At 42.4% G+C, this 15,725-nt stretch overlaps 1 protein-coding gene across 1 annotated transcript in view; it reads left to right on the plus strand.

Moving 5' to 3' along the window:
• The window catches only part of LOC145413271 (DE-cadherin-like), a 121,925-nt gene that overhangs the window by 82,638 nt on the left and 23,562 nt on the right, over window positions 1-15,725 (plus strand). The window contains exons 7-22 of the mRNA XM_080283000.1: window positions 343-419; window positions 803-941; window positions 2,758-2,778; window positions 3,086-3,106; window positions 6,500-6,585; window positions 7,081-7,200; window positions 7,509-7,658; window positions 7,820-8,014; window positions 8,533-8,732; window positions 9,675-9,764; window positions 10,494-10,614; window positions 11,803-11,976; window positions 12,701-12,851; window positions 13,495-13,656; window positions 14,108-14,232; window positions 15,134-15,295. Of these exons, the coding sequence (XP_080139126.1) occupies window positions 343-419; window positions 803-941; window positions 2,758-2,778; window positions 3,086-3,106; window positions 6,500-6,585; window positions 7,081-7,200; window positions 7,509-7,658; window positions 7,820-8,014; window positions 8,533-8,732; window positions 9,675-9,764; window positions 10,494-10,614; window positions 11,803-11,976; window positions 12,701-12,851; window positions 13,495-13,656; window positions 14,108-14,232; window positions 15,134-15,295 (1,994 nt within the window). The remainder of the gene's footprint in view (window positions 1-342; window positions 420-802; window positions 942-2,757; window positions 2,779-3,085; window positions 3,107-6,499; window positions 6,586-7,080; window positions 7,201-7,508; window positions 7,659-7,819; window positions 8,015-8,532; window positions 8,733-9,674; window positions 9,765-10,493; window positions 10,615-11,802; window positions 11,977-12,700; window positions 12,852-13,494; window positions 13,657-14,107; window positions 14,233-15,133; window positions 15,296-15,725) is intronic.

Here is a 15,725-nt window from a genome sequence, read left to right on the forward strand (position 1 = left end):
ACCACCACTACCACAACCATACCGCCACAATCACCACCACTACCGTACGCCAACCATTACCGCATCAACCACACCTTCCTCTATTACTTCCTCATAATCGCTACCATTATACCACCACAACCACACACACAACCATACCACCGCCACAACCACAACCACACACCACACTATACTACCGCAATCATACCATCACCTCAACACCTAATACTACCACACAACTACCACATCTTCCCAATCATAACAACCACAACGATAACCACATTTGCTTCTACTACGTTCATACACCACCATCATACCACCACACCACACCACACCACCACAACCACAACCACACCCCTACAGGCGCATACGTGGGGACTGTGGTTGCCAGGGATGCAGACCAAGACTTTCGGAGATACGAACTACAATCCACTACCATGGTGAGTGTAGGTAATTTTTTCGTGTGTGTGTGTGTGTGTGTGTGTGTGTGTGTGTGTGTGAGAGAGAGAGAGAGAGAGAGAGAGAGAGAGAGAGAGAGTGAGAATGGTAAAAGTCATACGCAGCTGTTATGGAAGTTGTTCATTCGTTTATTCAGTTTTTGTTGTTTATGCTTTTTCTATTCGTGTTTTTAGACCCTGCCTCACACCTACCTGTCTTTAGACGGGAAAAAAGGGTCAGAATGATGATGATGATGATGATGGGAAAGATATTGTCAGTGATGATGATGAAATTGATGATAGCGATGAATGACGATGATATTAATTTTGATAAAAGTGGTGATAACGATTTTATTTATTCATTTCTTATTTCATAATTTTTGCAGTTCGAGGTGGACCCCAAGACAGGTATCATCACTCTAGGTCCCAATGGTTTCGGCGATGAGTGGGAGTACGTATTTGAGGCCGTGGCTTACGATCAGACGGGGCTGTCCTCCAGAGCTAATGTTACTGTCGACAAAATTGGTAAGTTCGCTTTTTATCTTGTTGAGAAAATAGGGGATGTGAGAGATGGATTGCGAGAGTGAGGTGGAAAAAGGGAGGGAGAAGGATAGGCTGAGAATGAGATGGAGTAATGGGATGGAGAGGCTGGGGATGTGATAGAGAGATGGGATGGAGAAGCTGAGGAGATGGAGAGGTAGCCTATATGAGGGAAGGTTGTGTGAGATGGAGAAAGGGCAGACTGAAGGCAAAGGACAGGTGACATGGAGGCTGTTTGTGCTCACCCTTTTCCGAGATTATGGGGCCTTTCTATAGATATATGGAGAGAGAGAGAGAGAGAATTGTACGATCATGTAGGCTAGATAATTTAGAAGCTGCAATACTCGTAAGAACGTTCCATTTCATTAGGTAACGTTTTGGGTATTTCGCGTTGGTGCCAGGTGTGTTGCAGGCGAGAGTGAGAAACGTTTGTTATTGAAAACGTTTTGTTAGTTTGCATCGGTGTGTTAGTTGCTGTGTCCGTGTTCTCAGTGATTTGGGAGATTTCGTGGTGCCTCTCTTTTAGCGATTTACTTTCAGTTGTACACTTTATTCTCTCGTGCATGGTATGTTTATTTCTTAATATCGACGCCCTTTGCATCAGTAACATAAAAGAGGACAGTTAAGATATGCAGAGTAAGTCGCTGATGAAGAAACATTACGAACCATTCAGTGCCAATTAAAAATACTCCCCATAGTCAGATTATTTTCCTTTGTTATTGATGAGTCAAATTTTCAAGTTAATATTAGGGATATGGTTGGTGAAGATTGTGTACTTTATATTTAATAGTTTTCTTGACCAGATTGCAATAGATTGGCTTTGGTATCTTGATTTTGTGTTTCTTGGATGGAACTATACTGCGGGATTCTGTCCTTTGGTTCCTCCTTCCTTACACTGAAAAAAAAAAAAGTTAGTCTAGATCACCATTGATATTAGGCTGAATTTTGATAAATGAATTGGCATTGTTAATTAGTCATATAATTGTTTGTTATGCGGACAAATTGTGATTAATGATTTTTTATTGTTTATTATAAGTGCTGTAAGTGTCTGTTAAGAGCTTTACCATTTCTCTTGCTTCGTGAGGTGCAGTTTATATGGCCAGGCTGGATATCTGAAAACAGTAAATTTTAAACTGTTTCTCAGACCCTGCTTGCATATTGTTCGCTTTAACTCATGGATGGCTGATTAGCGTCTGTGTCGACCACTGTGCCGTGTTGGTCCTGTTAATGTGTACTCGTCATATGGGGGTAATTAAGGGCAGTCCTCGTGATTAGCTGCATTCCAAAAACTCATTATTATTATTATTATTATTATTATTATTTTTATTATTATTATTATTATTATTGTTGTTGTTGTTTTGTTGTTGTTGCTGTTGTTGTTATTATTATTATTATTTTGGCAGTTGGTACTGTAATTTTGGGGGGAATCAGTCAAATCAGCTTTAAAGGAACCACTGAAGTAACTTACTGTGAATTTACCTCCTTACTACATTAATATACTGTCTTTACTTTTTATTTTTTGCTTTATTTTTGGATGCTAGCAGATGATTATATTCTGCTTAAGAGTGTCATCTAGTAGAGAAGACACTGATGAATGCTCTAATCTAACCCTTCGACTTAGAGATGACCTCCTAAGCTGAATGAAATCGTCTGAAGTCAGCAGGAATGAAATATAAGTGATGTCCTAAAGATGCCCTGAGAATATGAAAAGGATTTGCTGTTTTGGTACAGTTTGGTGTAGCGAGGGTAAATTTTTTCTAACCATTTCCCTAATCAGTAAATTTTCTACCACTTGCCGCAGCTTCAAGACAGCCTAGTTACGGTAAGCCTTTAACGACTACCCAAAAAATAAAGTTTAGAATTATATATGAAAACAGAGTCATCTGTGTTGATAACTGCATGAATTTTGATAGCTCAAAAAATACATATGAAATATTGTTATTATGATGAAAAAATGAAAGATGTATTTGAATTAAGTACTGCTGTTGCATGAAGGTTCACATTTGATATAAGTGATAAAAGAAATAGGGTTGCATGACAATTTGACAATAAGTGTGATATAGATGAAATAGATTGACGTTATTTGAGAGGTACGTACTAAATTGAAGTTACCTGGTGTTTCGTCACAGCCCGTCTCACCTGGGGAAGGGGTAAGAGAAGATACTTTGTTATGCATGGTTAAAAAAAGTAAAAAAAAAAAAAAAAAAAGTAAATTACCACTTGATAATAACTCAAAATGTTTCCTGGTAGCTTGACTGTAGGTTGTCCTGTTTTATAATGTGTTGCAGTTTTGTTCACTTGGCAGCAATGAAAGTAAAAAATCACAGGGTGGTCCTAATATTGCACCCTCCAGTCTTGTGTGTTGCAGGGAAGACTTAGTGTACGTTTTTGAGGACGTTCTGTCTGCCTCATGACATTACTGACACACACACACACACACACACACACACACACACACACACACACACACCAAGTATCAAGAGGGTCACGGAAAGTAGAAAATGTTGTAAGATAGACTCTGGTATCCTTGCCTGAGCCGTCCTGCCAACACAAGAGTACCGGGCTGCGTAATATATGGACAACCCTGTATCTCCGCTTCACTTTGCTCGTGTGGTCGACAAATGCTGGTAGAGATTTTTTTTTTTTTTTTTTTTTTTTTTTTTTAATCCAGTAAAGGCGCCCAGCTGATGCATGAACATTTGAATTTTGAAAGCATGAGTAATTTTCCCTTTTTTTCTATCTCTTTTTTTTGGGGGGGAAGGAGGGGGGACTGGAATTTCCCTTACGTAGCTTGGTAATCGAGTGCCAGCCATACCGGTACAAGTGCGTGCTTGACGTTTGATCTCAGTGGCTGTTGAATATATTTGGCCTGTTGCATTGGTTTGTCCTTGTTGCTAATTATACTCCTTTCTCTGCCAGTCAGCATAAGTGAACCAGTCTGAACTCACACTGAAAACTGCACTGGAACACTCTGATTCATAAGGATACATACTTGATGCGATGGAGTTGTCAGAGTGCATTATAAACTGGTCATTTGCTCTGGTGACGAATCCAACAAAATAGAGCAGGTGTTATCTTGATTCATATTTTTCTTTTCTTTTCCCAATTCATCATTTAGAACTAATATCTAAAGTTTGGATCAGATTTTCATGGCGTGTAATAGTATTTTTTTCCTGAAATAATGCCATTCTTTGATAATTTTTTTTTTTTTTTCAGTTAAAGATTTCCTAAATTTCGAAACAATATTTGGCAATAATAAAAGAAATCGGTCCCACAGTTCTACAGATTTTTTTTTTTTTTTTTTTTACGGGAGGGAGCAGGGAGCTGGGATAATTTCAAAACATTCTATACTGTATAGTGGGTTGCAATTTTTTTTTTTACAAGGTGATAATAGCAAGAATTAAATTGATCTTTTCATGTTTGGTGTGGCCATTTTTCTTTCATTTTGCGATGCTCAGAAAATTTTTTTGAGTAGAGTTTTTCTCATATTCTGTTGTACCCTAAAGCAAGTGATGACCTGAACCTTAAAGCGGCACATTCTTAGCTTTACTGAGTGCTGCTTACGTTCATGGGCACAGTAAGAGTAAACACAATATAGAACAGTAATATGTGGGATCTCTCCACTAGGAGTCTCCAGACCGATCCATTTAACTAAACACAGTACAGGAGAACTGTAGGTCTGATTCACTCTCCAGTGCCTGACACAGGATGTCTGCTGCGAGGCAACTTCTAATGTATAAAAGTGGGCAAGATGCGATCATTCTGCAGCCCCTGCTACTGAAAGTAAAATACTGAGTGTCTCCAGCCCAACTCAATCAATGGTTAGGTGAACAAGGATATGCTGAGTGACCGTGGTAGAAGAGGACTGAGTTATGGAACAAATGAAGCAGATGGTCTTGGTCAAGGGCAGGAGGTCTGATTTGCTCTGCCTATCTCAGTTCATGCCCCACCTTGTAATCGGTCTGGAGCTGAGGATTGCCAGCTCATGATTATGCATCTTTTTGGACACCTATCGGTGTATCTGTGTTAATTTTGTGCAGGGACAGAACATCACTCTTGTGAATCAACGGTCATCTTCCGACAGCACGATCGAATAATCTCTTGTGGTGCCTTCAGCTGCTGTCTTCTACCACTATACTGGGCTAAAGCTTCTCAAAGTTTTCAAGTTACTCAAGTTCACCAAGTGGCCCACAAACTCGCTTGTGGTCTGACATCATTCTTCAGGGTGATTTCAGCGACTGAAAGCAGACTGAAAGATTTTTTTCTTAATTGTTAAGAATTTATTTTTCTGTTGTTCGAGCCACCAGGTCTCCTTCATCAGCTGAGATTCTGCGAATTTCTTCCTCCATACACTTTTGATCAGTAGAACTTCTTGTGCCTTTTCCAATCAAGTGGGGGAATAACAGCATTATCTAGAAACATCCAAAGAGCCGATAACAGTTCAGTGCCTAAATACAGCATCCTGGTGACGAAACTTTTTGGTAACAAGACATTTCATCAAGAGTCAGGTCCACCCTTTTCCTCAGCCTTTATAGGTGCAAGATGTGACCAGTCTCCATTCCGCCACAAGGGTGGTTGCAAGTCAGGTATCTTCTTCCTTGGTGGGGATTACTTTCTCATAAACAGCAGCTATTCTGGTATTAATGTTCCCCAGAATGTGTGATGGTAAACTGACCCAGAATATGTGATGGTAAACTGACCCAGAATGTGTGATGGTAAACTGACCCAGAATGTGTGATGGTAAACTGACCCAGAATGTGTGATGGTAAACTGACCCAGAATGTGTGATGGTAAACTGACCCAGAATATGTGATGGTAAACTGAGAATAGTCTGTAAAAAGATATTGACGTTGGAATGGTAGACTTGTATCTGCATACTGTTTGCATGGTGTAGAAGTTAATGCACTTGTGAGTCCAATGAATTTTTGCTATAATTTTTTCCTGTAATAGCCGTACACATGCATGACATCTTCTGTGTGTAGAGTAGCATTGTTCTTGCCTGTGTGGAGTATCTTTGATCCTAACTTGCGCAATCATTGGCTGTTTGATATAACTGCTTAGTAGGCCTACTGAAAGTACAACTAAAAGATAGCGACAAATGATGTTTGTTTTTATAATACTGTAACGAGACAGTATATTAGAATAGAATGCACTATCCCATACGTTGCAGTCACGTTAGTGTGTGCACAGCGTTTCCGCTACTCAGTTTGTTTGAGGAAATGTAGTAATTATTTTATCAAATACTGTAGTAATCAGACCACTAAAAAAGAAAAAGATCTTAACTGAAAGAGTACGAGAATACAAGTATGTGTTGCAAAACAATGCGGTATACTGTTCAGTCAGATCAACTGCAGCCAACGTTGAAATTGTTCTTATTGTGAGGTTTCAGTATTTTCGGCCATTAGTTTTATCTCTGTAATAAATGCAGTTGCACTACGCAGGTATAATCTTCGGAAGAGTATTGTGTAGGCTATACTGGGATCCGAGTATTCCAGTAGTGTTCAGTATGTATCGACCGTTGTTCATTGTGTTCTTTCCTGCAGATGAGAACACAAACAAGCCGGTGTTCGAACTGTGTGATGACGTGACTGTGAAAGAGAACCAGCCCGCATCGACACCTGTGGTAGTGGTAAGTGTTTATAACTGAACCCTTCTTTCTTAAATAATATGCAGAGAAGAAGGAGAGAGAGGAAGCGGAGGGAAGAGGGAGAAATAGAGGAAGGGGAGGGAGGAGGAACTGTTGGAAGGAAGAAATAGAGGGAGAAGTAGAGGAAGGAAGAAGAGATAGAGGAAGGGGAGGGGAGAGGGTCTACAGTAAAGGGAAGGAAGTGTAAAGGAATGGGAAGGAAGAGGATTTAGAGAAAAGAAGAAACATGGACAGGAGAGAGACACAGAGGAGGAAGATAGCAAGAATAAATGAGTAATCGCACAAATAACCACACCTGTAACCGCACCTCTAACCGCACCTCTAACCACACATGTAACCGCACCTCTAACCACACATATAACCGCACCTCTAACCACACATATAACCGCACCTCTAACCACACATGTAACCGCACCTTTAGCCACACTTCTAACCGCACCTCTAACAGCACCTCTAATCGCATCTCTTGCTCCCCAGGTAAGAGCAACGGATCAGGACCATGGGGTGAATGGCCAGGTGTCCTATTATCTGTTAAATACCTTCGACTCCTTCGATATACAGCCACAAGTCGACAGCGGCCAGATCATCACCACGAGGGTCAGTACATTGGTTGACTGACTGATTGATTGATTGATTGATTGGCTGATAATTTTAGGTTGATTGAATGATTTTTTGCTTGATGGGTGGGTGATTGAGGTTAGTTCTTTGGTTGGTTAGTTGGCTTTTTTTTTTTAGTTGATTTAATTATCGTTCAAATAATTGATAGGTTAATTGACGGACCGACTGATTAGCTGCTTAAAAGATAGACTGATAATTGGTTGAAATATATGAATTAAAAAAATTCATCATCTTCTTCTCCCATCGTAAAAAGTTAATCAAATGTTCTTCGTCTTCTACTTCGTCAGGAGCTAGACCGTGATGGCAAGGACCGCGAGTTTTTCCTGACGGTCATAGCCAAGGACGGCGCCCCTCCCAGCGAGTCCCTACAGGAGGCGTGCACGTTCAAGGTCGTGGTGGAGGACGTCAACGATAACGCACCTATTTTTGACCAGGCTGTAAGTACTTTGTGTGTGTGTGTGTGTGTGTGTGTGTGTGTGTGTGTGTGAGAGAGAGAGAGAGAGAGAGAGAGAGATTACAACGGACACTCGGTAGATCGCCACGAGCCCCAAATAACCTCGTACTTCTTTTAGCTTACAAGGACCATTTTATCCTCCAGGTGTACACTCAAAAGATCGCCACGGACCACAGCACGGACGTTGCAGTACTACGCGTCACGGCCACGGACATGGACACCGGAAACAACGCTGTGCTTCAGTACTCGCTTCAGGGGGACAGTGGGGATCTGGGGTACTTCGAGGTGGACGAAAGCACGGGCATTATCAAGCTATCACAGAGCCTTGACAGCAGCATGGTGGGTTGAGATGGAGTGAGAGGATGAGGTGTCATTGAGTGTACGTCACCTAGATAGGGAGTAGGAAGAAGTGAACAGGACTGAGAGGATGAGAGTAAGGATGGAATGAGAGGAAGAGAGCAGGAGTGAGAGGAAAAGAAAAGGTACGGAGTAAGAGGAAGAAAGCAGGGATGGAGAGGAAGAGGTGTTATTAAGCTTACTTAGCCCTGAGAGGGAATTTGTAGAAGAGAGCAGGGATTGAATGTAAAGAAGAGAGCAGAGAGGATTGTGAGACTTTGGAATGGCATGAGTTATAACCACGAGTGAGAGCAGTGCAAATGAAACAGTTAAGGACTATAATTATGTGAGTCTCGTAAGCTGCATAGGATAAGAAACAATGAGATTCGTGAAAGACATGGGGAAGTAAACGGATCATAAGGTAGAAGATTGCTTAGATGGTCACGCAGAGAAAACGGATATGAAGTCAGTCTAATCTCATTTCATCTCTTCCTTATAATCCCACCCTTCTTTTTTCTTAGGCGGACAACGACAAAATTTTCAAGCTAGACGCAGTGGCCACGGACTCAGGCAGCCCCCCACTCCAAGGCACAGCAGAGGTCAACATCGAAGTGGTGTCCTCTGGTAGTCTGCCTCCTAGTATCATCGGTCAGACGCCTACTAATCCTACTATCCCTGAGGATACTAATGAGAATACTGATGTGGTGACGCTGTGTGCCAAGTAAGTGTATTGTTGTGATACTATGCGTGGGGATGGGGTGGGAGCTGAGTGTGGGTATGTGTGGGGAGGGAGATCAGTGTGTGTGTGTGTGTAGGGGGAAAAAGGTAATTGTGTGTGTGTGTGTGTGTATTTTATGCTGTTGCACCGTTGATGGATGATGAAGCAATCTGATATTTTTAGTCTGTGTCACCAGTTTACGTTTTCTATTTTATTTTTAATGCCACGGGGTATTTTCTTTCATTATTTGTGAGGGCACTACACGCTCATAGAATATTTACGCATGTTACTCAAACATGGACGCTCTCACACACGCACACACACACACACACACACACACACACACACACACACACACACACACACACACACACACACACACACACACACACACACACACACACACACACACACACACACACACACACACACACACACACACACACACACACACACACACACACACACACACACACACACACACACACACACACACACACACACACACACACACACACACACACACACACACACACACACACACACACACACACACACACACACACACACACACACACACACACACACACACACACACACACACACACACACACACACACACACACACACACACACACACACACACACACACACACACACACACACACACACACACACACACACACACACACACACACACACACACACACACACACACACACACACACACACACACACACACACACACACACACACACACACACACACACACACACACACACACACACACACACACACACACACACACACACACACACACACACACACACACACACACACACACACACACACACACACACACACACACACACACACACACACACACACACACACACACACACACACACACACACCTCAGGCACTTCTAACAATTTCTTCCCACAGGTCAAACGTTGTGGACGATCCGGAGGTGTTCTTCACATTGCTGACAGGGAACACTGTGGAGAGTAATGCTGAGGGCACCTTCGCTAAGAGGTGAGAGAGAGAGAGAGAGAGAGAGAGAGAGAGAGAGTTTACTGAATATCCGGCGTTTTCCAGTGTTGAGCTTTCTCAGATTTGATTTTTTTTTTTCACTGACTCTACTTCGACGACTAACGTACTCTCTTTCTCTGTCATTCACTCGTGTATATACTCATTCGTTCACTCTCTCAGCCATATTCACTCATTCACTCACCCTTATTCAGTCAGTCGCTTATCCTTATATTGAGTCAGTCAGTTACGTACTCATTCATTCACCCTTTTATTCAATGATTCATTCTTTCACCCTTGCACACAATCAGCCACTCATTCATAGATTAAAGCACTAATTCTCTCATATAATGACTGACTCACTCACTCACTCTTTCACTCCATCTCTTCTTCCCTCCCTTTCTCCCTCATTCACAAACTCACTCACTCATTCCTTTCCTCTCTCCATCCCTCCCTCTCTCATTCACTCCCTCCTTCCCTCCCTCACTCACTCATTCACTCATTCTCACTCCCTCTCTTCTTCCCTGCCTCCTTTCCTCCCTCATTCACAAACTCACTCACACTTATTCTCCCGTATATTCACTCACTCATTCATTCACTGTCTCCATCCCCCCCTCCCTCCCTCACCCACTCACTCCTCCACTCATTCATTTATTCACTCACTCACTGTCTCACACGCTCACTCATCCACTCACTCACTCACTCACTCACTCACTCACTTCTTCCCTTACCCAGAGACCTAGAGGCCAACGACCCTGCGTGTCCTGACGGTACTCGTGGCGTTGTCATTTTCGTGGCCATTCGTAACCTCGACTACGAAGCTGTCACGGCCTACCAGCTCATCCTGCGGGTCCTGGTGAGTGTTGAATGTGTTAAAAAGTGTCAATTAGGGGGTGGGAGGGGGCCTGTGTTAGTGGTGTTAGGGTGGTGTTAGAGATATAGAAGTGGTATCAGCTTGGTATTCGTAACTACTCGACAACGAAGCTAGCAGGGCCTACCAGCTCATTCTGCGGGTCGTGGTGAGTGTTGGAAATGTTGTCATCGGGTCGGTTTCATTGCTGGTGTTATTATTGTTAGGGTTCATGGTGAAAGTGTTGGTGATACTGATGCCAGTGGTGGTGAGATTTGTGTGGTATTAGAGCACAATGTTTAATAGACATGGTCATTCTTTCCAGTAAAGTTGGGGATGAAGGAACTAGACTATTTTTTACCCACCACTGATTAGTCGACAAAAAAAAAAAAAAAAAATGGGGGGGGGATGGCAAACCCAGGAGAAGTAACTGTGGTAACCCAGATGTTGCAATTGCCTTCTACCCCAAGGTATTGGGTGAATTACCTGTCACATTATCAGATGACTAAGTTACTGGGATGAACACCGAGACTAAACGCTCTATGAGGTCTGCTCCCACCTTTACCGTTACCTTACTCCAATCTAGCCTTACTTAACCGTCTCTACCTTTCCCTACCTTATACTTAGTTAGTCAGTCTTACCTTATCCTACCTTATCGTCCACCTCTAGGTTTAGCTATAGAGGTCATTAGTCATTGGTTCATTCCACTCCACTCCAGTCCATCCCAGCCTAACTTCACGTCATCTTGCCAGTCTAACTCAACCCAATCCAGTCCAACATTACTTCTCCATATCACGCCTAGCATAACCCAGACCAACCTAACCTAACCTAAACAAACCAGTTTAACCTAATCTAACCTAATAACTAAGGAGCATTGGAAAACATTCAGATAAACACGAAAATACACCTAGTCTAACTTAAGCCAACCTGACCTAACAAAACCAAGTCTAACCCAACGTATCCTAGCTTAAAAGAACAACGAGGAAGCGCCGGAGGACTTTTAGATAAACATGGGAATATACCTGACGTAGCCTAACTTAACCTCACCTTATTTCAACTAACCTATCTAAGCCCAACTTGCCTTACCCAACCTTGTTAAAGCTAATCTAACCTGTCCTAACGTAACAACCCAACCTAACCCATCCCATCCCATCCCAACCTAACCTAACCCAACCCAACCTCCTAATCTGACAGAACAACGAGGGAGCGCTAGAGAACGTGCAGATAAGCGTGGACATACAGGACGTGAACGACAACCCCCCACTGCTGAGACCTTTCGACGGGGGTGCTATCGTGGAGAACTCACCCTCCACCCTTATCACCACCATAGAGGCCATTGATAAGGACGTCTCCGAGGAGTTTAAACAGGTGAGACAAGGTGGGAAGAGGTGGAGGGGTGAATGGGAGGGATTTGAGGGAGGTGGTGGGATGTAGGAGGGCTCTGAGGGAAGATCGAGGTGGAGAGGTAAAGTGTGTGTGTGTGTGTGTGTGTGTGTGTGTGTGTGTGTGTGTGTGTGTGTGTGTGTGTGTGTGTGTATGTGTGTGTGTGTGTGTGTGTGCTACAAAAAAAAAGCACCCATGGAAACTAATTTCGAGATGAAGCAGAAGATATTATTACGAATTACTCCATCCTTGTTTAAACATACCTATACTCTTGTTACTCGAACTTGGCCCAAATTTTCATTCTTTTGCAGCTAATTTCATGTTGCTCAGTGACAGAAAAAGACAATACTAGGGCTCTACATCCTTTCCATAGCATTTCTTTGTGACAGGCATCATATTCTAGTGCTAGCGTATTCTCACAGCTCATCATTTATGATGGAGAGAAGGCAGTTTTAGGCCAAGTTAGTGTAAAATGAGTATAGTTCAGTCTCACCTAATTTAAAAGACGTGGGAGGTTAAAAGATTATATAGTTAAGTCACCCCTTTCATGTCTTCCTCTCTTCTGGTCGTGTTATTTTCACCACCACCATCATCATCATCATCATTATTATTATTATTATTATTATTATCATCATCATCATCATCATCTTTATCGTATACAGAGTCCATAGTTATTCCAAGCCATCCACCCTCATCTCTCTTTCCGCAGCTGAAGTTTTCCTTCGACAAAACCGCATCTGCAGACGTAAAGAACAAGTTTGAAGTGAGGCCAGATGGACAGCTGTGGACGATAATGGCGCTCGATAGAGAGGATGTGGATAGATATATGGTTCCTATTCGAGTTACTGATGGGGTGATCAGTGAGTAGGGATTTATTTGTTTATCTATCTACAGTAGCTGTGACTATCTATCTGTTTATTTTCTTTTTTCTTGCCTTTCATTATAGGACTCAAACGCTACTTTTTTCTCCCTTTCTCTTCTTTAGTCTCTCTCTCTCTCTCTCTCTCTCTCTCTCTCTCTCTCTCTCTCTCTCTCATTTTTCTCCATTTTTCCTCCTTTATTGATTTCTATCTTTTACTCATATAAACCTTATCCCAGTCTTTCACTTCAATAATATTCTCTTTTTTCATTTCCTTTTATTTTACTTATAATCTTTTACTAATCTTTATATATTGATCTACATATTATTGTAAACTGTAGCTGATATTCACTACAAATATTTCTTCACCAACTCTTAACTGATATTCTCCCCTAATATTCCTCTGCCCTCCTCCCTCTACTCCTCATCCACTGCAAATATTTATCTACCAACTCTAACTTATATTCCTCTAAAGTATTCTTCTGTCCTCCTCCCTCCACTCTTCCTCCACGGCTAATATTTATCAACTCTAACTGAGACCCCCCCTCTAATATTCCTCTGCTCTCCTCCTTCCACTGCGAGCTCCGACTGATATTCCCCTCTAATATTTCTCAACCTTCCGTCCTCTTCTCCTCCTCCACCAGCTCACTCCCGTATGAACATCTATTGGATCACGGTTCAGGATATCAACGACGTGCCCCCTCAGTTCGACAAAGAAAACGGGGTCTACGAGGTCCAGGTCAACGAGAACATGGAGGTCAATTCGAAGACGGGCATCTACCTCAACGTTATCGATCCGGACATAGGTGAGTGGGTTCGATCTTTGGATTCACAGACAGGCGTACGATCAGTTTTTGTCGTAAGGGGAAAACATTGGGATAGTTCTTGTGAGAGTGAGAGACTGACTAGGAGGGTGAATGTGAGTGAGGTGGAAGGGGGAGTGGGAGGGTAGAGTGGCAGCAGTAGGAGACGTACCTTGAGATTGCTTGTGTGTGTGTGTGTGTGTGTGTGTGTGTGTGTGTGTGTGTGTGTGTGTGTGTGTGTGTGAATTACCCACTGATTCTTATCAGTTTCCTACTTACCTGTACACCTTTCATTCTTAGCTACCTCCTCCCTTTATCTGCACCTCTCATTCTCACTACTACTTCCTCCCTTTATCTACACCTCTCATTCCTCACTACTACTTCCCTCCTTTACTTGCATCCATCATTCACATTAACTTTTTTTTCTTTTTTTTTTTTTTTCTTTTTTTTTCAGTAAACCACAACGACTTCCAAATTGTGTCTGGCAACGAGAAGCACAAGTTCCGCATCGACTCGACGACGGGTGAGGTTTACATCAACGAAGCCCTTGATTACGATGACCCCGTGAACGACAGGAACGTAAGTGCTTCCTCCAGTACGACTGAGTCAGTTTTGAGGCAGGGAATATTGACCGGAACTGTACAATGAGGGATGAAAATTCGTATACTATTTCACTGTGTTTACTTCATACAAAGGGCATATCTATCACTTTCCTCCCTGCATATCTGTCACTTTCCTCCCTGACGCAGCATATCAGAGGGAAGCGTAGGAAGCCTCTCTCGACTTAGGATGTTAGTTAACAGAGGAAAGTGGGAAGTAAAAGAGATGATAATTGTAGGTGAACTTTTGTCTCTGACCGTACATCCTTGAATTTGAACAGCTTGACTCAACTCCATTCTTAGCATCACTTTCCATATTTCTTGCCTGTCCATCTACACCCGTTCCCTCACCCCTGTCGCATCCCTTACCACAGTTCACAATGCTAGTTCGATTCCCATCAGGTTTTGAGAGTTATGAGACAAGAACTGCTGCCTGTAACTGTGTATCCTCAATCTACGTAACCTCATGGCATTCTAGTTCTTGCCATTTTGCGTATATGTCCAGTTCCCCTCCCTCGCCCACGTCACCCCACTTACCACAATTTACAGTGTTGATACGACTCTCTTTAAGGAGTTTAGAAGGTGTAAATGAACTACTGTTCCCAACTCAACGTCCTTAGACTCGAACTAAATAAGGTTCTGTTCTTGATCTGGTTCTCCTATACATATGCTGGCCTCAGTTCAATTTTTGACTTGGCTTTCTTATTTGCAGTATATATTGGCTTCATTCCATTCCTGTCTTCGCTTTTCTCTATATATACATTCTTCGTTCATGATCTTGTTTCTCATGTATAGGTTGACCTGATTTGTTTCTTGATCTTGCTGCCTTACATATCAGTGCACTTCCTCTTCCCTCACCCACGTCATCTCCCTTACCACAGTTCACAATGCTGGTACGACTGAGCGACGGGCGGAATGATATGGCCGAGACCAACATCCTGATCGCTGTGATTAATGTGAACGACCAGCAGCCAGTTTTCGAAAAGACCAACTACAACTTCAGCGTCACAGAGAACATGGACTGCAATAAAGTCTTCGGACAGGTGAGTAGTATTGCCGCACCTTGATTGTCATGTACTTTATTGGCCACAGTAAAGGTTATGGATCATCGAGGAATATTAGTTGAGTAGTAGATGGTCGCTAATCGACCGTGGGAGGTAACTACCATGAGAGTGAAGTATGGCTTTAAGCTTGTTAACTAGACACACGATCGTTACCCTTAAGCGAGAAACATTCATCTACAAATACACAGAGTCAGAGTCCAAACTGAGACTCAAATACACACATCTTGTTACAAATCTCATCACTTATCTCTGTTTCTTCATACAACAGCTTGTAAGCAGTTGTCAGGAAGTATTTAGCTGTTTTTAGTCATTTTAACATCCAGTCCATATAAAACATTGGCTTTATTATGTCCAACCCCAGTATGGCGCCCCTTAAGTGTAGGTGTGTATGAGGATTATGTCGTGCTTT

The sequence above is a fragment of the Coenobita brevimanus genome, chromosome 95 (genome assembly GCF_032717465.1).
Source record: "Coenobita brevimanus isolate Jiangsu-jjx chromosome 95, ASM3271746v2, whole genome shotgun sequence".
Classification (NCBI taxonomy): domain Eukaryota; kingdom Metazoa; phylum Arthropoda; class Malacostraca; order Decapoda; family Coenobitidae; genus Coenobita; species Coenobita brevimanus.